The sequence below is a fragment of the Arvicanthis niloticus genome, chromosome 1, assembly GCF_011762505.2.
Source record: "Arvicanthis niloticus isolate mArvNil1 chromosome 1, mArvNil1.pat.X, whole genome shotgun sequence".
Lineage (NCBI taxonomy): Eukaryota > Metazoa > Chordata > Mammalia > Rodentia > Muridae > Arvicanthis > Arvicanthis niloticus.
The window spans coordinates 132353132-132378381 of NC_047658.1; the positions used below are offsets into that span (position 1 = coordinate 132353132).

The 25250-nt window shown below is 41.8% G+C and overlaps 1 protein-coding gene across 1 annotated transcript in view; it reads right to left on the bottom strand.

The window, feature by feature from the left end:
• Window positions 1-25250, bottom strand: part of Pgm5 (phosphoglucomutase 5) — a 178447-nt gene that overhangs the window by 57196 nt on the left and 96001 nt on the right. The window contains exon 7 of the mRNA XM_034489577.2: window positions 11125-11240. Within this exon, the coding sequence (XP_034345468.1) occupies window positions 11125-11240 (116 nt within the window). The remainder of the gene's footprint in view (window positions 1-11124; window positions 11241-25250) is intronic.

Consider the following 25250-nt stretch of genomic DNA (forward strand, 5'->3'; position numbering starts at 1 on the left):
AACCATGTGGTCAGAGCAGAGCTCGGCCACCTAAGGATCTGGGGAATGAATTTGTGGTCCTTCCTTTTCACACTCCACATCTTAGGAACTTCTATCTGCTTGCTTCTAATTCTCATTCAGCTGTAGTGAAACTCTCTCCATCTTCGTTTCCTCTTCCCAAGACAGGGATATTTATTTTCTTTAAACAGCAGGACCATGAGTGAAAGCCAGGGGATCAGCATCCCTTTCGGACAGACTCCAGAGCCTGCCAGAGAATTGTGATACAATTCTTGTCCATTTTGCAAACTAATTATATTCAGCTCTCTCACATCTGGTAGAAATGGAAGGTTTGCTAAAAACTGGTCATTATATGATGGGTTTTTTTATATATGTTATAGATGATATATGGCATATATTCTATGCTAAAACTAAGCACTCTGTAATGCACAGATGTTCATCAGAGGGAGAGCAAAGCTCAGGTGCCTGGAATAGGGTCAGTGCTCGCTGTGAGTTCAGAAAGGCCATGTGGCAGCAACTGCTGCCCCTATATCCTCTGCACTGTGGGCTCCATGGTTCTTGATAAGTAAGAATTGTAGTAACAGACAAACAATATGCAACATGCAGTGCTACTAATGATATTTCAGACCACATAATCTGGCTAACCTGATGATTCTTTAGCACGTTGCCAACTTTACAAGGGAAGGTCGAACATCTGAAACTTCTCCCCACTATATCCCTGAAAGATATGATTGAAATGTTTGCCAAACAAATAAATGAAGGACAGCATGAGCCACTAGCTCCATCCTAAAAGTGAGGCTATCCAGAGGAAGCTAACCTATTACAATGGTGAAACTCCATAAGTTGTCTGCCTGAAATGATCTATCTCATGAGTGAGAAGACAGAGGTGCAGAAAAGCAAAGCTGTTCGTCCAGGTCAATAGAACCACATAGCAGGGGTAACAAGGCTGGAGCCAGCTCTGCTAGATCCTGGTGCCGTGCCATTTGTTGGTCACCATCCTACAAGTCACATAGAATCAATCCCATCTCATACAAAATGATAATAATAACAAGGCCTTGGGGACAGACTTGCTAACATCACTGAAACATCAGCAGCAGGTACTGAAGAATGTGCAAGAGTGAGTTTGAATCCCCACTTGATCAAGATGACTTTAGCCAGAGGCTTGACCCTCCTAAGCCATAGTGACTTCATCTACAAAACAGGGGCTATTATGGTCCCTTCCTCATTTTTGGTAGCACAACCAATAACTCATTTTTTACATATCCTTTTTTTATATGAGCATATCTACAATTCTTAGAAATGGAGTTGCTTGGTCAGAGTTCATGAATGCAGACTTTGATGGGGCTTAGCTTGGTCAGAGTTCATGAATGCAGACTTTGATGGGGCTTACTCACTGTTCCCCTTCTGGTCACCCCCTCCCACAACTCTTCCCTGTCCCCCTCTTCTCCTCTGAGCAGTGGGGGCACCCTTGGATATTCCCCCTACCCTGGCACACCAAGTCTCTGTGAGGCTAGGTGCATCCTCTTCTACTGACGCCAGACAAGGCAGGCCAGCTAGAAGAACATATCCCACAGGCAGGCCACCCTTCCTCAAAACTACATAACCCTTGATTCACCCCAAATAAAGTGTATGCATTCAAACCCACCCTGGATAAAGAAATATGAACCAGGTAAAATCATTTCATTAAATGAGAGCTGCTTCATTAAAGATCATCAGAGAAGGCTTTTACCTAAACCAGCTATAATACTAATATTCTCGGAGAAGGCCTTCTCTCCCTCACAGCCCCGACTCAGACTCATCTTTTCAGCCCCATGTATAGCAGCATCTGGACACCTGAGAGGGAGAAAGCATGAGACAGGAACCACAACATTTATCCTGGACTCCACTTCTCCCTTCTGGCCTGGTGTTTCAGGGGTGTCTGATGCCCCAGAAGGAAGAGGCAGACTGTGGGCCCCACCCATTCCAGACTACACCCTGTCTTCTCTAAGCCAGTGTACCAGCGATGGTGTCTGGACATGAGGGGAGGAGAGGCAGAACCTGGAACCACACTTCCCTCACAGGAACACACTAGCCTTAGAACAGAAATCTCTTGACATACATCCCAAACTATTCCTGTGCCACCAAGGTTCCTAAGAAGAACGGAACTCTCCAAGAACTGTCCCCAACAGGTCATATGCTAGACCTTGACTATCCCCAGTGACTTTCAGGGTACAGACACTGTGCAAAGTAATGTTCATTGGAGGTTTCAAGCCTGTGACCAATGGCCATGATCTCCTAGGCTCTAGGTCCCAGAATGCACTGGAAAGTATAGATGTAGCTCAAAGGCACCAATCCCATGTTTCCATTTACACAACATTTTCTCTTGCCACTTTTCATTAACATGCAGGATTAACTGAATAGCCAGTGGAACAGGTCCCAAGAAAACCCCATGGAAAGAGGGCTCATGTAATGGAGACATTCTTCCCACACCGATGGGAGTTTTGTTTCCAACACAGCAGGTGATGGCTCCTAGAGAATCCAGAGAGCAGTTTCAATTTTCCAACTTTACAAGGAGGCTCTCGGGAATGTCAATCACAGCACGTTCTGCCCAACCCTAGATTGAATTGCACATAGCCCATTTCTTACAGTCCTACGGGGAAACCCTTCTCCCAGCCCTGACAATGCTGTCATCACAACAGCTCCACCCCTTCTGCAATCTAGCCAAGATTAGAAGCACTGGCCACAGAGAAGAAAAATGACTGTACTTGATCATCTGAAACTCAGAGATATGTCAACCTCTTTCTTTCTCCTGCTGACTGGGTAGAATCGAAAGCAGACAAATGTGAAGTTAAGACCCCTTGGAGGGGAACAAACACAAGCTTTCCTTCATCTGACCTGGAGAAATAGAAACAGTTGGACAAATACGTGAGAGATAAGCCTATTTAATATTTGTGTCACAGCACTGCTGTGAACCTAGTCTTGAGTTAAAATGTGTGTCGCTCACACGTAGTAAGAGTAGAAACTAAGGAGAATGACCTGAGAGTGTAATAAACTGTGTGACTACTGGGGGAGATAAAATTTCATTACACACAGTAACTGAAGAATAAGTCAATAATGCAAAGCACAAAGCAACAGCTCACAGAATGACTTACTGAAGACACTGTGGTTCAGTAACATCAAGAACATCACAAGAGCTAGAACCAGCCCACTGCCAAGCACAGCCACACCCAAGTTAGTCTCAGCACCCACATGGGAAATACACGAGACAATGGTATAAACTACCAGGACTTTAAAATCTGACCATTAGCATGGGTTTCAGAAGGGGAGATCTTTCTAGAAGAGCTTTATTAGCTATGAATTTGTACTGGTAATGATAAGAAAATGAAAAACCATCAAAACTTTCTTTTATAATTTTTTTATAAGTTTGTTTTATCATTCTTTGTAACTAGTCTGTACTGTCTTTCTGTCCTTCTACACGTCCTATAAACATTTCCTCTGGACCTATCTTATGTCAAAGAATGAGGTCTGAAGAAGACAGACATGGCCCCTGACTTCAGCATATTTACAATATCCACATGACAGAGATATCCAGGACTCTGTGGCAAGACAAGCCACCAGCCTCTTTCCGTTATGCTAAAATCTGAGATAGAAAACCTCTTGGCTTAAGAATATAACACTGTACCCAAAAATTCCCAGGGGGAGAATCTGGAGGGACAATTTGGCTAAGTGTGTTACTGTCGGGAGAGCTGTATGTAATTCCAAATTTCCAGAAAGAAATGGCTGCATAAATAACTTAGGAATGCCCTGACTCACTTAAACAAATGAACAAACAAAGCTGTTATTCTGGAAAATTCAGCACAGCAGTCTTGCTTAGAAATAATCAATATTGTCATGCTGCATGGGGCTTTGTTGTTGTTGTTTTTGTTGTTGATTTGGTTGTGTGTGTGTGGTTTTTGTTTGTTTTCGTATTGGCAGGTATGAGAGCCTTTGCTGCTATGTAGGTGATGTACTACTAATTGCTGTTGGTCAGGCTTAGAGATCATCCACACAAAGGGCACTTCTTCAGCGGGGGGACAGGCTCACAAACTCTGGGCCAGGACAGTTCATGTGTTCTCAAAACATCATGGCCTCTTAGAATGCTGATGCTTTATTTATTTATTTATTTTATGTATATGAGGGCTCTATTTGCACATACACCTACATGCCAGAATAGGGCGTTAGAGCTCATTACAGATGGTTGTGAGCCACCATGTGGGTGCTGGGAATTGAACTTAGGACCTCTGGAAGAACAGCCAGTACTCTTAACTGCTGAGCCATCTTTCCAGCCCCCTAGAATGCTGATGGTAATGATGAAAACTGGATGAACATTTTCAACAATCCAAAACAATTTTCTCCCAAGTTTAAAAATTTTTTTTGGAAAAAAAAAATCCTAATTTTAGTATATTAGTACATTCTGTTTGTGTTTGGAATAAGCCCAGATTCCTTTAAAATTGGAAGAAGCAGCCCAAATGCCATTTAGATGAATAGTCCTCTGTTTGATGGAGTATGTACAAAATGCTTCCCACCCCAGGAAGGCAGCTTTGCAGATCCTTCCTAGGGCATGGGTGGATACCTGGTCCTAGCACAAAAGGTGGCTTGGCTTCCATTGGCTAATTTCTTTGATAGAGCAATAAACACAGGTTCCTACTGCCTAGGACCAACATCTTCCCACACGAGAGAAGCCTGAACACATATCTGTCCACTAGCCTGTTACTTTGGCACACTCTGGGAAATAGAGATGCCAGCAGGGACATTTCAATTCAGGATGTATCTTGTTCCTTAGGACTTACCCCTGGGCAGTGTCTTGGCATCCTTGAGCTGAGATAGAGTCTTATTTCCAAGCTTTCTTGGCACTGGGTTGTACATTCCTGGTTGGTACACAGTTCCATGCCCCAGGGACACTGGCAAAAGCTTCTACTTTGGAAAGGCTGAAGTGTACATTAGAAGCCTCTCTAAATATTTCTATCTCTCCATTTCTCTTCCTATTATTAAGTATTGATTCTGAAAACCATATTTTAACATAGATGGCTCCTTTGATGTGCCAATATTTACAAGATGTAAATGAGGGACATAGAAGTTACTTAGTTGGCCTGCAGTGTCAAACAAGAGTCCTAGATTCGAGTCACAAGCCTCCTACTCCTATGCCTTCATCCTGCTTAGTTCAACCCAATGTGGAATCTCAGAAAGATGGTTTCTCCCAGTCATGATGCAAATCAGAAATACTGATAGTCTTCTTTGTTCCTGAATGTACACCAGAACTACTTAAACATATTTCTTCAAAACACAAAGCCCCAAGCACCATTTTGAATCACTTTCAGGGATTCAAGTATATATATAGTTAAATATATATATATATATATATATATATATATATATATATATATATTCATGTGAATATATATGAACATATATGTATATATGCATATATGAATATATATTCAACTATGTATAGTATACAATACTTGAACATATATGTATGTATAGAAGTTATACACACACACACACACACACACACACACAATCAACCAAGCTTCTCTATGATTCTTGTACAGCCAGATCACAGCCTTTCTAAGACCTGGTATTAAGAAGCCTGATAGAAGAGCTGAATGAAGCCACCTTTCTTCCCTAAATTCTGTGCTCTGTTCCTTCAGGCATTAGAGTGGTTGCATACTGTCAACTGTTTTTGAGGCAAAAAGAGTCATTATGTTCATGGAAAGACTGACAAGCAGTGTGCACCAAAGAGCCAGAGAACTGCCTTTTAGTTCTGCTAGATTTAATGAAAATGAAGACCTTTTTCAGGCTCAGGCACCCTGGGAGACCCATTTCACTATTCCTTGGGCTCAGAGCTCCATCTATCAAAGTAGGCTAATATCATTTTAACCTGCCAAAATGGCAGAAGATATAACAATTTTAAAGCCCTTGACGTGAAAAAAAAAAAAAAGTCTCCTGTGTTCCTTGAAAGGAAAATGACAGACAATGCCAAAAGCAAAAGCCTTTTAAAAATCCCCATCCAGTCCAGCCTTCAGCATCTCTATCTCAAAGCAAAGCTTGCTGAAAGCACCCGCAGGCTGACCTCCCCACACATGCTGAATGTGGCCTCCCACTGCTAGCTAGCTGAGAGGCATCTGCTTGCGACTCAACATCTAAGGCAATATAGGCTTCAGACACTCCTTTCTCATGATATTTCCAGTCCTGTCTCTAGAAACTCTCTCCTCTACCTGACTCCATGTTCAGGGGTAGCAAATGGGCGAACTCAGCCTTTGGGGGAACTTGGGATTCATGCTTGTGTCCATGACTAACACTTTATAGGAAGGCAACCATGCTGGTTTGTTTATTCATTATCTGTGGCTGCCTTGTGCTATGGTCAGAGAGCAGAGTAATTTCGACAGAGACCCCATAAGGCCTTATGGCTGGTAGAGTCTAAAATATTTACTATCTTGCCTTTTAAGGAAATTTTTGTGATTCTTGCCAAAGATGCTCTCAGATATTTTCACCATGATCTACAATAAGGGCAGTTTACCAAGAGAAAATACATGTGCATATGTATAGTCACATATACACAGAGATTTTGGCAAGCAACATCTGAACATTGCTTTCTCACAGTTTCTATTCCTTAAAGCAATTGATGATATAATATTAGTCTCATGGTCCATATTTGAAAAACACCACTCTAGGAAGGAAGAAAATTGACTACTTGCAAAACATGTCCTGTTCTTCATTGGCTTTCTGACATTATGCCATCCAATAGGGCCTTGGTCTTTTATGTCTATGTTTAAAAATCTTCCCCAAACTGCAAGAACAAGCTCACCTTCCATCTCCTTCAAAAAGCATGCTTTAAACTTCCAGTTCAATGCATTTTCTCCTTATCTTATCTTCTAAAATACATCCTCTATGCTTCCTGATGTCCTGCAAAGGCCTTGTAGACATCTTATTATCCTTAAGGATATGGTCTTCATCACTTTATACTCAACAGATCACCCAATATAATGTTTTATAATTTGGAAACAATTAATAAATGTTTATTAAGTTGAAATCTGTATCAATAAGCTGTCCTAGCTGTCTCTCTATTGTAGTAATAAAATACTGACCAAAAATCAACTTAAGAGGGATAGGATGTATTCATTTTATAACCTTCAGGTCCTAATCCATCACTGAGGGAGTCAGGGCAAAAACTCAAAACAGGAACCTAGAGGTAGAAACTGAAGTAGAGGCCACAGAAAACACTACCTATCGATCACTTCAACTCCTTTCTTATACAGCCGAGGCCCACCTGCATAGGGACAGCACCACCCACAGTGGATCAGAACCTCCTACATCAATAAGCCACCAACAAAATGCTCCACAAATATATCTACAGACCAATATGATCAAAGCAATTCTTCAGTTAAGGTTTCTTCTTCCCAGATGACTCTAGGTTTGTGTCAAGTTGACAGAAACTAGCTATCACATAAAGGTACAGCATGGCTTATCTATGTAATAGTTTATCCTCTTAATTATAAAGAAGTTCTAAAGCACAAGGTACATTATAAACATTCTGTAAATGTGTATGAAAGTCGAGAAGGGATTGCTGGGATGCCTCATTTTCCTCTCCAGTTGCTACATTTGTGCTATTTTACTAGCATCTGAGCAGAATTACTACATGTAACTTAAGATTTCTGATCTTTTTTTTTGTATCCTGGTCTCTGATAGAAGCATACAGAAAACTAGAGGAGTGAGAGAAGAATTCTATTTGTTAAGCATCCACAGAGAAGGACTTAACAGCCATGGCTCTACGGAGCAGAACTGTCAACAACCCATTTGAGTCCAGACAGTCATATTTGAGAAAGTTTGCTATGGTCTCTTTCTGTCCAAGAACATGCCAGCCTTCCTGAGATGTTAATGGTAATTCTACTGCAGTATAATTTGTTTTGACAAGAGAAGAAAATGTCCTAAGAGAAAGGTTTCTTTATGAATTTAGCCTAAAAGACTGCCATTATGACCATTTAAAGTGGCTTTATTGCAATCTGTTTCAGCATTGCCAAATAGGACTTATTCTTAGCAATTCAAGTATAGTGATACGGGGAGATGAGTAGTTTTCATTACAGTTACAAAATAAAGAGGGGAAAGGACATGTTACTACATCACTAAGTTTTAATAATGTGCCTGGTGAATCCAGTAGCCTTTCTTAAGGAAGCTCCAAGTGAAACATGAATAGAAAAAAAAAATCACCTAAAGCATGATAGCAATTTTACAAATGAAAAAGTATTGATAAAAATAGTTGCTAAATATTAAATTATAAAAACTACTTGTATTGACTACAATTTTGAGGATGGTAATTATGTAATAAGATGATATAAAACAAAAGGTATCAGTATTGGGGAAAAAAACACCAAAAATGATTATACATTTGACTGAGTACCAGAAAAAAAAACCTATGATAATATACAGTTTTTAGAAACTAAAGCACTAAAGTTAACAACAGAATTGCTAAAATAGTATTAATAGAAATAGCCACGCTTTTCTGGGTAAACACTGATTGACTTGGAAAAAAATGTGGGTAAAAATGTGAAAAATTCAAATATGCAAAGCTCAACAGAACATGCAACACAAATTTTAAAAGACTTCTAGGTTGGGGTGGGGCTAAGTGACAGAGCCTTTGCCAACACGTGCAAAGCCCTGAGTTTGAATACCTGCAAACATTTCCCCTGATGCTAAAAGAAACTTTAGAAATGAATTAACCAGTTACACTCTATGATCTTTCAGTTCCTAATAGGAGAAAACCATTGACTGGGGACTAGAACAGATAACAGAGGAACTTATTAAGAAATAGCTTTTGCAGTTCTATTTCTGCACTCTGATTGTAGAGAAGTCTGTAAAAGAAAAGTCTTTTTAAAAAATCTTACCAATCAGAAAAGGCCAGGAAATCGACAGAATTTTCCTGAGCTCCTTAGAGATCTGCCACCACAAGGAAAAGAGTGGAGTCTAAATAGCAACAAGCCATTCAGAACAGACAGAACAGGACATTGGTCTCCCCTTTGAGGACTAAAGAGAAAGGGGGAGCTGCTAAATGTTCAGAAGTCACTGGGAGTTTACAAACTGCTGAACGAAGGTTATGGTGTTGTTAAAAATCACTTGGTCCCCAGCTATGAGGGGAAACACTTCCAAGTTCTGAGCTCCAGGCTTTGTGGATAGATCCTGAAGACCCAGGATAGAGGGAAACATAGTGGTATAAATACATAGGACGGGCTGCATCAAGCCCTGGGTCCTTCTTTCATATGAAACCGGTTGAAAACCTCACTCCTCACCCTAAGTGTTCAGGAGAAGAGTTATCACTGCTGTGTAAGGGACAAGGGTAAAGATACATCCACGCCTATGGAGAGAGCAATAAGCCTTCTTGGGCTCAAAACTCATACATCAATGCTACGCAAAAGGCACTGTGTGATTGATGAGACAGCACTGCGTGTGTCTCGGGCATGAAGTGACTGCTACATGCTGAGAATGAAAACAGAGCATTTAAAATAAAGAAGCAAGCAAGCAAGAAACACAAGCAAACTCCCTGCAGCTTCTCACCCTCCACAGTAAAGTGTCCTACCTCTAGAACAATTTCAGGCCTATGGAACACTGAAGTTTATAATGTAAACAATAAAGCCCAAACCCAACTCAACTACTGCCTAGATAGACTTAACTTTCCCTATTAATTGACCTAAAGGAAGTGCCATCTTCTGGACTCAAGTGCTATTTACCTACATATATACCATTTTTAGCCAGATACTTTAGATTAAAAATTATGAGATCCACAAAAAGCAAGAAAAAGCAAATAATTGTCAAGTGGTAAAACAATCAATAGAACTAGAGTCAGAGATGGCCCTGGTGTCAGCCAAATCTAATGGAGAAGATCAACAACTTATATAGATAGGCACTTATCCTGGGGATATGGAAACTATTATAAAGTAAAGGTAAATTACAGGAATAAAAGGCAGAGTCAGATATGCTGGCACACACTGACCATCCCAATACTTGAGAGGCGGAACCAGAAAGATTGACAGTTCAAGATCAACTTGAATTACATAAGGCTCTATCTCCAAAAACAAGACGTCTTACAACATCAGAGTTCCTTTAATAAACATATCATCACATTGGAAACTAATGAAAGAATAGATAAATATAAAGATTGAAAATAAAATGAATTAAAAATGAAGGCAGCCATAGGTATAGGACTGTATGTAGGAGAATAAAGACACAAATTATAACAGAATTCATAGAAAAATGCAAAGCAATGGAGTGACCTCTTAAGGCACTAAAAGAAGGAATTTTAAACTGTGACAACGGGAGCATGGTTATATGTTGTTTCCAATGAGGTTTTATGTTTGAAAATTCCCACTAAAATATTCAGGAATAACAAGATGAGCTTTGTGGGGCGAGGAAGTGTTGTTTCCTAATAATCAGGAAAGGCAACTTATTTTTTTGGAGAAAGTAGAGAAATCCATGTTGGTGATTAATTTTAAAAAGAGAGGGAGGGGCGTGGTGGGACTTGCCAAACATTTGAAAGTTAATGGTAGGAAGATGAAAGTTCTACAGAGTTCTATGAGTCTACAGAGCCAGTTCCAGGACAGCCAGGGCAAGACATAGAAACCCTGTCTTGAAAAACAAAATTTAAAAAAAAAAGCAACATTCAACATATGGAAGCACACCTATAATCCTAGCTACTCTGGAGGCCAAGTTCACATGTTCAAAGCTGATTTGTATAGTGAGACCCTATCTCAAGTAAACTTTAAAAGCTCTGACAAAGTTTAGTTCTCAGTACTGCAGAGCAAATTTATTATCAAATAATAATAAAAGACGGACCCTTAAAACTGAATGGTGTGACTAATATGATATTCTGTCTACATTTATCATTTTCCAATGAACTTCTTTTTAAAGAAAGGGACATCTTTAAAGATACCCAAAAGACGTGATTGTATCACTACATACATCCTAATGGGTTTCTATAGTTTTTTATTTTTAAATTTTTGGCCTCTAAGTAATTCTTCCTGCAGCCTTTGATGCACAAGGAAGATTATTTACAAGTCTCCAGTGGGTTTGCGGAATTTCACCCAACCTCACCAGTAACATCAGCCCAGCTCAGCCTACCAGTGCCGAAGCTCTCCTCTCCACACAGAGAGCATCGTCCGGAGTCCATCAGATTTGAGAAGAATCTCCACCCAGCAGGGGTCTCATACACAGGGACCTTCATTGATTTAGCCACTCTGAAAAATAAAATTTGAGGCAACTATCAATTCACATGCCTGATTTCCTTAGTTTCTCAGCTCAATAGAAATCCTATGATCTGTTTGTTTCCTAATTACATCTCAGAACAAACTTGAATAGCTGTTAACAGTTTCTAAGTTGTGTGTTAGAGAGTAAGTAGAATATTTCAGTTCGCTCAACTTTGTTTTCTCTATAATACAAAATATACAAAGTCAGTGTATGAACAGTTCTAATGCCAATATCCCCACAGATGTTCTTTCTCTTTTTGCTAAGAGTCTGCCTAAGACAAGGGAATCTAAATTAAGACAGCATTTGTGCACAGACATTTAGGAGTTGTTTAACAACATTTATTCAGTATCCATCTGCCTTACCCTATGAAACAGTAATTCCACTCTAGAAACGATATGTAGTAGACAGTATGGTTCACTGCCCATGGTTACATGATCAACCTATACTGTGCACATGCACACGCAATGTACACACACATACACACACACTGCTAGATATTTTATGGCTGGAATCTTCATTTGACATCATTTAAGAATGCCAATGGCTTCCAGGTCACAAACATGGTTCTCTTTCAGTAAGACATGTCTCACTCAAAGTCAAAGGGTCACTGTTAGCCCAATTAGCAACTAGCCTGCGTGGAATAGTCAAAGATCTGTCATTCTTCCTCATTTTGATACAACTCTGAGAAGCCATTTCTGGGCTCCTTGGGTGTTGGCTGAGGCCCTTTATGTGTCTTCATTAGTCAGATGTGTCTCTCTGTCTGATCTCTTTCCTCACTGTCCCCTTGGCTACAGTTTAGATATAGCCCTATGACATGTTCCCTAAGTGCCCACATGTTACAGCTTGGTCCTCAGCTCTGCACTATTAAACATTGTGGAGAACATTAAGTAACACTCAATGGGAGGTGTGGAGTCACTGGGGACACACCCTCAAATGGACTGCAGGATGTTGACCTCCTCCTCTGTCTCTTTTTTTGACTTCTCATGAGGTGATCAGTTTCTGAACCATGTGCTCTCACTGATATAGACTATATCACTATAGTCCCAAAGACAACACGGTCCAGCAACTACAGAATGAAGCCTCTAAAACCAGAACAAACCTGTATTCATTCTAAGTTGATTGCCACAGGTATTTTGGTACAGTAGTAGAAACCCAACTGACACAGTATTGATTGTGGATGCAACTTTAATCTTCAAGGTAGAAAGAAACAAACCTTCTACAAGCAAATTTCTTTTAGAACCAATGCCTGGAGACCCCAGGGTGTGGTGTTACTCAACAGAGCACAACCCAGATTTGACAAGACTGATCAATCACCATTTAAAATAACGAGAACAATATAAATAAATGTCCTAGGGGAATAGGCAGACAACTTATGATATTGAGATAGTTAATGTTAGTTGTCAATTTGATTAGATTAAGAGACACCTAAAAGATTAAGGAAGCATGCCTTTGGGCAGGATAGGAAGGTGTCTCCAGAGATGAAGAGGCCATACTGCTTATGATGTAATATGAATCCTAGATGGAGGAAGAGGTCACGTGGCCCAGGCTTTGGGAGCCACATCATTAACCTGCTTCCTGGCCATCATGGCAGCTACTACCACATAGTCTTGCTGTCACAATATTCTGCTTCACTCCAGGCCCAAAACAATGGCTCTAGCCAGCTTGAACTGAGACTTTTAATACTTTGACCTAAAATAAATATTTTCGTATTCCAAGTTACTTTCTCAGGAATTTAGTCATGATAATGAAAAGCTTACTAATGTGAATATAGGAAGGCCATTAAACAAACCATTGTGTTATCCAATACCCTGAAAGCATCTTGCCAACATATACAGAAAATGAAGCCCCAAACAAAGCAATCTATGTGTTACTGTTCTGTAACACTTAGATGCTCATTCGACTCAAAGGATCCGGCTTATCTTCTTTTCATTTTAAGAAAAATGTATAATCACATTTACATCCTGAGAGGAACAATGGAAGAGTCTCTCCACAAACCTTAGGAAAAAAAAGCTGCTAATTTCATGGTCAAAAGCTCAAAGGAGGAGAAATAAATCACACAGAAGCCTAAAGGAGCACATAGGAAAACAGGGGTCACAATGAACCTAACAAATGTAAACACATCAGCGTGCCAAAGAGAATGCACAACACAGTGACTAGCTGAGGGTGAGAGAGAAGGGAGCGGGCGCAAGGACACATGATCTTTGTTCAAAAATACTCTTGCGGGTTCAAAGCCAAGCTGGCAGGACTGAAGGGAGGGAAAAGGATTTCCCCAGTTCCCACCCTTCCCAATTAATCACTGTTGGGGGGGGGGGGGGTGTGGACCAGGCTGTGGCTGCCGCTGGATTGTAAAGAAGCAGATATGTTTGTAACTATGAGCCGCTTTTGCAGCTATGCAAGCTGAGACAAGATGGGTAATTAAATTCCAGGACCCTGAGCATAAATTGATTGTGTCCTGGGGTCAGAAAGGAATTCCCGTCCCTACCCCGAACCTGGGACTCATCCCAAGCACAGCACTCAACAGACAGCATGCCTTAGACCTCCTGTTGGCAGGAAGCCCTTGGAGTCTACAAGCCCTTAGCACAAAAGCTGAAAATGAATCTGCTCAGGCTGCCTCTCCCTGACCACTGCCACCACATGCCAGGAGCAAACTCTGCCTAAGGAAGCAAAGAGTAAGAAGGCTGTGGAGGCACCAAGTCTTCTACTGGGGAGAACGAGCTCTGGTAGCTAACAGAAATGTTCATTAAGACTCCTCCTCAGCCAGGGCTTGCAGACTTCCAAGGAAGTGACTTCAGATGGACACGGTCTCAGCCTCACAGCTTATCCCACACTCCTCCTTAGATTCTGTGCTCCTCAAGACCTGAGCTCTTCTTCTCTACTCTCCAGAGATGCTCCTGCTTTTGCTATTGTTGTATATAGTGCTTAATCCTTCTGTGCCATTCATTGAACCCGGATTAACCGTCTGTTTCCAATATCTGTCAAAAATCTCTCTTAAGTGATCTGTCATCTGAAAGTCTGTCTGGGTACATTTTGTCACACTAAAATAGAATTGCCCGAGACTAGGCGATTTATAGAGAACAGAAAGTTATTTCTTGTAGCTCTGGAGGATGGGGATGTCCATGAGTGCACTGCCCACATTTGGCCTGGTGAGGAACTTCTTGCTATGCCCTCACAAAGCAAAATATGGGAGAGCTCTCTTGCCACCTGCTCATGAAGCATGTTTCAGAAGGGCTGTAAATGCACTAACAAGGAAGGAGCCCTGCTGGCCCTGTCATTTCTTCCAAGCCAGACTTCTTTATCCTCTTGCCAACACCTGGGCTCTGGAGGGGATTAGTTTTCAACACGACTTTCAGAAGGGATCAAAGCTTCTCAAGCATGCCCAGCTGATCTTATAATCCTGCTGCAAGAAAGGTGGAACAGATTTAAAGGTGTCAAGATCTGGGACCCTTTACCTATATTCAAATATCACCTTTCTTAAGAACCAGAGGGAGCATATTCTATGTTTTGAATTCTTGGCCTTCTTTTAAAAGCCTTCATCTCCAAAGTTTAGGAGAAGGTATCTGCATCACACATATCCAGTGAAGTTCTCAGGAATATTCCATATTTTAAATTCCTATGAGTCGTTTTTAAAACTTAAAAGCCCCCAAAGAAAAGAAAAACAAAGAGTAAAAGGTACACACTTTATAGGAGATGATATTCAAAGGACCCAATTAGCATATAAAAACCACTTGGAATCGAATGTGAACTATTACTACCCACAATCCTAGAGGAAAAGAACAGAACTGCCATTGCAGGAGATAATATGGAAGTTCATCATGGAGGGATGTGGATTCACACTGACTACAGTCCGCCACAGTACAGTGCCGTACCATAGGACAGCAAAACTGAGCAAACCTCCACAAATTAGAACAACAGAAGCACTGATTGGTAACATGGAGTCAAAGAAGCCAGACAAAGGAATAATGCCGTACTCCGCTTAGACACGATGCAAAATGGGCAAAAGCAATCACTGGTGGCAGAAATCAGGGTATTGGTCATCTGGAGGTAGCTGGAAAACAGTGTTGAGCCAGGCATGAGGAAGCTTGTTTCTTCATAGCAGTGGTTGTTGTTGTTATTGGTGGTGGTGTGTGTGTGTGTGTGTGTATGTGTTTATTATATGAAAATCCCCATAGACTACATATACTTACATACTGAGCTTTTTTTTTTTTTTTTTTTTTTTTTTTTACATGTTCCTTATACTTACATTTGAGGTTTATTTTAAAGCTAGGCACTCAGAAGACTGAAGTAGGAGGGCCAGAAATTTGAAGCCAGCCAGCCTGACTTCAAAGAGTAAGATCCTATGGCGGGGGTGATTATTTAACTATTTTTAAAAGTTTATTCGTATGAAAAATCCCTCTGGAGTATTTAAGATTAAATGCATGTCTGAATTAGCAACATTTTCCTACTCAAGCAAGGAAGCCTCCCATACACTGTTAATGTCCAGGTGGGCATGGAGCACAGTCTTCAAGTTAGTTCTTTGGCATCATTACATAGATATACTCACTCCAGATCCCTTTGATGTCTGGCTCTGCTGTCTAGTAAAAGGCTTATATGAAATTGTACTTCAAAATCCTTTTTAAAGGAAGCCTTCCCAAATCGTAAATGTGAAGGAGGCTAAGTTCATCTAAACCTGGTTTTTCTGACAGCAATCACCCCTACCTTCTTCTTTATTTTTTCACTTCCAGTGATAAACCTTGAACTCCAGCACTGAGCTATACTCCAAAGCCTTCTAATCAGACTCTTAAGTCCACTCTTAGCCCGATGTGATTGATGGGCCAATTCGCACTCTCAAGGAAAAGAAATCCAAAACATTGAGCTGTCCCACTAAAATGGCTGCAAACATTTTTTCCCCCCAAGCATATGTAAACAGTGTTGTGTGACCTGGGGCCCTTAGCATCTCAGCATCTAAACTTCAATACTTGCAAGTGAAATAATACTTGCTACCTGCCTTATCAGACAGGCTGTGGGGATCAGATGAGACAGCACCCCACAAATGCAAATACTCTTCCAACTATTGAAAGGCCTCTGGAGTTACAATATTATCTCTCTTCTCAGTGTGGGATCTTTGTTAACCCAAAGGAAGCAGACTTTTCCCCCCTGCCCCACCCCCCAATGTTTAAAAAGGCAAAGATTGAGATAACAGTGTGCCTCTTGTCCCTTTGACTTGTAAGTGTTCACCAGCTATAGGGCAATGGGGAATTCCCAGCCCAGGGACCTTTCATGCTTCCTCTTGACACTTCTGCATATTCATTTTATGTCTGTGCTGTGAGACACAGGAGAGGGCCCTTCCCTGTCACATTATAAAGTATACAGCAACATAAAGCAGGCAGATTTCTGAAGATCTTGACTTTTACTTGAAAAAAAAAAATCTCCGCTTTAGAAAGCTGACTCAAGATCCAAGAAACTAAGTATGCAGAATTCAAACAACAAAGGGTTTATTCTTTTTTGACCAGTAAAAGATCAGGATGCCTCTGTGTGGGAAACTAAGTTTATATTAACAGCCCTGGTGCTTGAGCACATTGGTGTAATCACCTGGTGCTTCTTGTCTTTAAAAAATAATTTAAAAATTGTCTTGACGCTGAAACTAAGAGAATGTAAGCTCTGAGTTCTCCAGCTAAGCAAGAGGTGGCCAAGAGACAATTGTCCCTTGTCCTTCTGACTCTTGTGAAAGTAGACTAAGAAGAGAGGAAAATAAATCATGTAATTTGGCTTTCATTTTGCTTTGTGTTTTCTGACTTCCAGGGACCTCTGATTGAAGTTATTTAAAAGGCAGATTTAAGTCAGAAGACTTAGGATCAGCTCATTTGCCTCTTGAGAACTAACAAGATAGCTCCAGCCCCCCAAAAAAGACATTTCAGTACAACAATGCCTCCTGGGTTTGTAGAAAAGGTGATTTTCTCCTCTTCTGGATTCTATTAGCATCTTTTCCTAAATGGTACCCTAGAGGTCTATGGAGTTTACACTGTAAGCAAGAAAGAAGAGACATAGGAAGAAGAGACACCTTGGTGCTGGGTAAAGTGAATACAAAGATTTTTACACAGATGCTCACTGTATAGGAAGAACAGAGAGCAGAGAAAATTAGCATTTGTATAAGACTGTACCATCGCCCTGTGGGGACAGAGTGATCCTGGAGCAGTCTCCACTGAAATGTTGTAGGCTCTTCAGTTTTCCCAAAACAAGCATCTGCTCTGGCTTCTGATGTGTCCTAACGGACTCAGCTTCAGAAGGGCCACAGAGACCTCAGGATCTGTCTCCCTTGTGCTATGAACCCATGTTCTTACCTTAACTCAATAATTTAAGGCAAAATTTGACAGAACAGTATTTGTAATTTATCTCCATGGATGACTGGGAATGAGTCTCACTTGTAAGACATAGAGGGAACCAGGTGGAGAATATGTGTCTACTTAAACAGAAAGGAAATATGATAATTAAATGTGTAATTAAAAATTACAAAAATTTTTCTTTCTGCCAAAGGCTCATGAGAAGGGATAAGCCATAAATTTAGAAAAGACACTTGCAATGCATGCTGAGGATACATCAACTACTAAAATAACGTACATCAGTGAGAACATCTCAAACAGGAGAAGGGGAGGGAACGGGGCGGGGGGGGGGGAGGAGAGGGAAAGGGAAGGGGGAAGGAAAGGAGGAGGAGAGGGAGAGAGGGAGAAAGGGGGAGGGGAGATGAAGAGGGAGAGGGGGAGAGATGGAGAGATAAAGAAAGAGGGAGGGAAGGAGGGAAAGAGGAAGGGAGGGAGGAAGGGAAAGAGAGAGAGAGAGAGAGAGAGAGAGAGAGAGAGAGAGAGAGAATTGAAGTTTATGGGAAAACAGAATTCCAAACACTACCAGCAGGATTATACAGTTGTTTGAGTTTTTAATAGAATCTATCTTGTTCTATCATCCAGCAAGCCCTCCAATGAGTGACTCTAGATAAACGTAAATGCATGCTCAAAGGTATTTATCCCAATTCCATCCTTCAAGAAAAATAAAGCCAAATTGGAAGCAATCTTGTTATCCATCCATCCAGCAGGAACTGGACGAACTCTGGTTTATCCACATCCTGGTGCACAGACAGAGTGACTCAAGAGTTGGGAGTCCCAAGGGCAGAAGGGTTCAGAAAGAAATTGTATAGTCTGTTTCTTAGCATCATCACAGACTTTATCTTCCAATTACTGCCTCCCCTCAACAGTCCGAACAGAGAGCCTAGTGGGATAGCATCCCTACTCTCCAGTAATGGCTTTCAGATATTTGCAACTCTGAAGAATCATTTTTTAAGAAGCAATTGTTTAGCTACAGAAAGAGGTCCAACGCTGTCTGGCTGAACATTATCTGGCTCAGTGAAGCAGCCAGGATCTCCCAATGCCACCATAGCCACACTCAGAAACTTGGAAGATCTACCTGTCCCACAACTGTGCCTATTGGGCCAGCAAGCAAATCCATGCATGCTAGAATGTGGCCGGCTGTAACTAATTAGCTTGGGTATATTCTGAGAGATTTTTGTGTCTTTCTCTTGCATGGATAGAACTCAAGCCCCTTCCTACTTTAAATCAAACATTTTGTTGTGGTTTTTATTTTCCTGTGCACTTGTATTAGAAACAGGTATTTCCCTCCCCTCCTGCTAATCAGCCCAGTGACCTCAAGAAAAAAATGTGCCATATCTGTATCTGATTCTAACTGAGGCCCACGTTCAGCTCTCTGTTGGAAAGTTCTGCTCCTTAGACATGAAGAACAGAAATTCCTAAGGGCCCAAACTTCCCAATTTCCATGAGTTAGTGCCCTGCACAGGGCCACGGGCAGACTTTCAGGGTCCCCAAAGGTCCCTCTGGGAGTGAGAGGCAGCTGCCTGCTGAACCAAGATGGCCATGAACTGAACAAGCCTTCCTAACTAAACACTCAGCCCATCAAATTACTCTGATCTGTGTCCTACCAGGTGACTCAAGCTGCTGTTTCTCTTGAAGCCTGTGATAGTTTGTATATGCTCGGCCCAGGGAGTAGCATTATTAGAAGGAATGGCCTTGTTGGGGTAGGTGTGTCACTGTGGGTGTGGGCTTTAAGGCCCTCATCCTAGCTGCCTGGAAGCCAGTATTCTGCTAGCAGCCTTCAGATGAAGATGTAGAACTCTCAGCTCCTCCTGCACCATGCCTGCCTGGATGCTGCCATGTCCCTGCTTTCATGATAATGGATTGAACCTCTGAACCTATAAGCCAGCCCCAATTAAATGTTGTCCTTATAAGAGTTGCCTTGGTCATGGTGTCTGTTCACAGCAGTAAAACCCTAATTAAGACAAAGCCAGACCAAGTTACCAGACAGCCATGTCCAATCAAGGGATTGTTTGAAGCTCCACCTACCTTTCCTGGTGTCTTCCGTCTCTTGGGATTGGGTTTAATTTTGCCAGCAAGTGTCAGGAAAGGTCATCTCACATTAATTCTGCTCTAATATTATCTTTAAAAACTATTTTTGTCTAATGAGTCAGAGTTCTAAGGAAAACAACTGATGGGAGAGCCGATGACTTTTTTTTTGTGGGAAATAGTGTTGGGACACTAAGGGTACTGCTGTGTGAGCAAAAAGACGAGGCAAGCATTCAGCGCCTGCTCGGTCATGTCCAAATACCTTGGCATGGATGAGAAGGAACCCTAGTCCTCTCCCAACTCCAGTCCTTGCTGCTTTTGTGAACTTTGCTAAGATAGTTGCAGTCAATAAACTCAGCTTTTCTCTCTATGAAGTAGAATAGCAAGCCATCCCCTCCCTTAGAGAGAATCAAGTGGAAAGATTCCCAGCAAGCTCTGGACTCCAGAACCATCAGCAATAGTGATGAACACCTTTGCCTCCACCTCCATTGTTTCCAACCTCTGACGCAGCAAAATGCTCTTCAGATGGGGCCTCCCTCAATCCTGTAGCTTCAGATTCTAGTACATGTCATTTATCCTTTGTCTTGGTGAAGGTCTCAAGAGGAAGAGATGATACACTTCCGAAAGTGTTCACACAGGTGTGCAATGTGAAAAAGTGAAAGCACGGAAGAAAGCCCACTCCCCCTGGGCAGGTACCAGAAAAGATACATCCGCTCACCCAGAGAGTTATAACTAGAATCTAAAGGCTATGCTTGGCAGAAAGTCTTGTTGTCAGTGGATGGAAACCTGTAGGGAAAGAAAGAAATGCCTGACTACATTCTCCTCTGCCAGATATCTGCAGTGTTCCCACTTAGCCAACCTTAACTAAAATCTCCAGAAGAGTTTATAGGTAGTACATATGGGCTAGCCTTCAGGCCAGAGGACTGGAAGAAAAAGACTTACATCAAATGGAAGATACTAGCTTGAGACAGAAAATCATAGGGAATAGTTTAAGAACCTAGAACTCTGCTTGGTTTGAGTTATGCATATACCCTCCCATTTAATAATGTACGTAGCAGCCTGAGACCCTTACTATATGGACTGTTTACACAAACTCTCTGAACAATGCATCTAGCAACTTGTTAGCAGTCGAGGACCCCCACCTGCTTTCAGTTTCATACATATTTTTCTCTGAGCAGTGGAATAACTTTCTCTTCCCCCTTAACAATTATCAAAAATTCCTCTTTCATGGACAGTTTCTATCCAAATATATTTCAGAGCATATCCATGAATGTTAAGGGTCAATCCAGTCTTAACTGATTTGGAGTGCATGCTCAGTAAGGCAAATTTTGTCCTCTGAGTGATCTTTTAATGGAATAAACACCATTTATCATCTTATGCCTATACATGACTGAGCATAAATATGATTAGAATCAGATGCATCATGGGATGAAAAGTATACAGTACACAAAGGCTTACATCATTTAAAAAATTCAAAACAGAATTAGCCAGCCAGATGGCTTTAGTGGCTAAAGGAACATAAAGACCCAAGCCTAAAGACCCAAATTCAGTTTCCAGGTCCCACATGTAGAAGGAGAGAACTGAATCCTACAAGTTGTCTTCTAACACACACACACAGACACACACACACACACACACACAGACACACACACAGACACACACACACACAGACACACACACACACAGACACACACACACACACACACACACATAAATAAAGAATCTGTACCATGTCCCTACTTCTCTTGAAGTCTATAGAAGGAAGCCCTGAACAGTGAGCAGGGCCCTCCAGTACTCCAGGGTCCTAGGTTGTTAACAGGTTGCTAGATCCATGTGGCCAACTGTTGTTCCTCACAGTGTATTTCTTTCTGTTCCTCAATATAGCTTCACTTTAAAATAGCTTTCTTGATATTTTGCAAATCTGTGTCAGCCTTTATTTCAGTTTCTTGAAGAAGAGGCCAAAAACCTGGAAATATGTTATGTATCCCTGGATGACCAGTAGTGACAAGCTCTCCTCGCTGCTGACTGGCTATTTCCTCATTTTCCAGCTTGATCTAGCCAGTCTCTTCTTTTGTTGGCCTGCAAGTCCAGCTAGGAACACATCTGATCCCCGACCCTGTCTGGATGGCCTCAGAGGGCAACTGCTCTGGCTGGAAAAGGCATTTGTTCGCTTCGTGCAGACGTCACAGGAGCCATCAGAACACAGCCATGGGTGTAAAACAAGATTTACATCCCTGAACCCCTTAAAAAACACAAGCATGCGCAGATGCACAGGATGACTAGAAGCTGAGAATAAATCTAAGCAAATCTCCAAAACGCCACAAAGCTCAGCTGCAAACATTAACAATCTCACTGTTCTTATGGACAATGAGTGTGTCTGTTGGTTTACCTACCGAAGCCAGTGCCGTGGTTCAGTGTGAAACAACCCAGACATCTGGTGAAGCCTCTCCCCCTGTACAGAGTAAGAACCAAGGACTTGCCTCACTGCAGCGCTTAGAAGAACAGCATGTACTCCTCACAGAGCACCCTACAGGGCTGACAGTTTGACTCAGCACATGTTGGAAAACACTGGCTCAAATGAACCCAGAATCCATCCTTTATGTAAATATGACACCGGTGTGGTTCAAAGGGATTTCACTCCCACTGAACGCTTGTGAAGCCCGAGAAGAAAGAACATGTCAAACCCTGTTCCCTCACCTTGGGGATCATAAGCAATCTGCTTTTTCCAAAGAGGTTTAAGAGAAAGGGTTGAAGGGAATTCCAGAAAGCAGAGAGCCCAACCTCTAATCCTGAACTGCGAGAAACTCTAAGCTCAATGGAGAAAGGCAACAACAGGAGAGTTCACCCCGGGTCTAGCCAGTGCAGACACTATGACCAACACAAGTGACAGCAAAGCTCTCTACTATCTGAGTGACCTGGAAAGTCTAGCCCTAAGGTGAGACCCCAAGGCAAGTAGGTAGGGTGAGGAAAAAGGTTGGAAAAGCAGTTGCTCATAGATTGGGTGACTGTGCCAGCTACAGCTGAGACAGATCCTCTCAGTGGGCCTAGCCGTCACTGAGAGACAAGAACCAAAATAGGTTGACGAGAATACAGAGTTTTTGAGGTTAATGGGAGAAGCAGATGCTCCTAGAAAAAGAAGGCCACTCAACTGTCCCATCCTTCTTGAGACCTAGCAGGAGAGTTTGTATCTGTGGAGTCCCGTTCCATGTGGAGCCTATCGGAAACTTAGGGACAATGTCAGAATAGGGGCAAGAACAGGGAGGTTTTCCTTCAAGAAATTACTGCCAGGAAGCAAGCCAGCCTATGGGTGGAAGGAAGCAAAAGACAGGTGGAAAAGCATGCAGAAATATCAGGGCCCCTGTCTTTGAGAACAACTATGTATGGAGACAAATACCTCCCTTCCAGTCAAGATCCCATACCTAGAGGACAGATGGAGATGACAGATGACTACTCCAGTAGTCCAGAACAAGAGCTTAGACAGTGTCTCCAGACTCCTCCACTACAGCTTCAATACTGGTGCCTCAACAGGCCTATGCATTGCAGACTTGGTCTGAGGCCCACGCCCTGCTGGGAAGTGGTGGAGTCTTTAAGAGATGGGCCCTGATGGAAGCAAGCTGGGTCACTAGAGCCACATCTTGATTGAGACCTTGGAGTCTCCTCCTCCTCTTCCTCCTTCTCTTTTTCCTCTTCTTCCTCTTCCTCCTTCTCTTTTCCCCAAACCTAAGAACCCCATATTTGCTTTCCCACCACCGTGAAGTAAATAGGATACCACCACTATGCACACCAACCGTGATGTACTGTTTCTAAGGCAGAATAGAAGTGACAGCTTTCAAGCCCCTTCAAGACATGTCTAGAGTAGAAAGAGCGGGTGCCCTCTCAAGATGGGCATATCACCCACCATCCCTAAAGGCCTTACAACTTTCTTCAAAAACATTTAGGACAAATCATCTCATTTTCCTGCAACTGTATGGCCTGTTCCATAGCGTTACATTGTGTGAGATTCTGTGACTATAAATAAGTCTTTAAGTGCGAGAGTGAGTGTGTATGTGTGTGTGACATGATGTGGGGCACACGTGCACACACAGCCCCACCCCACATCATGTCAAACATAGTAAAACAAACCCATGTTTCACATACAAATCTTTACTTTTTGCTCCGAAAGCATCTTGAAAGGATCTCTGTAATTTCGCTTTTGAACTAATGACCTTCCAAGTCGCTCATTTAATTAACTATTGGCAACGATCTCACGTCCCTTGCACACACTCGAGAATCCTTTCAGAATGAGAAAATGCGGCCTATAAATTGTTTTCAAGTGTTATAATGAGTTCTTGAGTACTAAATTTAATAATAAAATGACATGTTGCATTTTTCACATATTCACTTGGGCAGTTAATCATGGGAGAGCCGTAGTTTTCTTCACTTGGGGGTTCATAAGTTGGATTGAGGTCATTTACACTCAGAGGCTCATGGGTAGTGAAAGCCCAAGGCGAGAGACAAAACATGGCAATGAGGAATAAATAAACAGCCCTGGCATGTTTAAGTATATGTATACACAGGTAGGTGGATCTGTGGGCCAACAGAGAAGGGTGTAACTCTCCTCAGAACCTTGGGTTTCCTCCTCTACAGTAAAGGTCGAAGGGCAAAGCTGTTCCCTGTACAGCACTATCCCCACCACGTTCGGCAATGCTGTGTGTTCTGCTTGTTTCAGAAGACCTAGTAAACCTGGCCATTGCATTCCATAGTCTTCTCAGCCTGTTCCTTTCCCCTCTGTCAATACCCAGTACAATTAAAGAATACCAGACCCAGAGGCAAGCATTCCTGCAACTGCAGCCTATTACTGAAATACTGAGAAAATTTCTTGAAAAGTCCAAAACAGTCAGAACAAAAGGAGGCCACTTTCGTGAGCTAGGAAGATTGTCCAGTGAGTACAATTGTTTTCTGGACAAGGTCCTTTCACCTGAATCCAAGTCCCCGGTGCCTATGACTCAGTTTGATGTCTGCCATCAGAGCTCTAGGCTTAGTGAGAAACCCTGTCTCAAAGAAATAAGACAGGGAGTGATAAGGTAAGACTGCTAACTTCCTGGCCTCTGCAGTGTGTAAGCATGGTACACAGGTGCACACACACACACACACACACATGCATATACACACACACATCATCATCATCATTCATAACCACACCTTCAAAATAAACAAACAAATGAAGTTAAACAAGTAGAATTAAAAACACCATCAGTCTCTTATGGACAGTTAATATGGACAGCTCAAATGACAGAATCACCTAGAAGATACACTTCTGGCATATATTTTCTAGATTGGATTGTTTTATGCAAGAAAACACACCCTAACTGTGAGTAGCACCATCTCATGGGCTAGAGGCCCAGACTGAATAAAAAGGAGAAGCTAGTCAAGCACCAGCATTCATCTCTCTCTGCTTCCTGATTGTAGATGCGATGTGACCAGCTGCCTCCCACTCCAGCCACCATGGCTTCTCCATCCCAATAGACTGTAACTTAAAACTGTGAGCCAAATTAAACCCTTGCTTCTTTAAGTTGCTTTAAATTCTGGTGCTTCTGACAAAGCAAGAAAAGCAACTAATTGATTTGTAATGGATTTTCC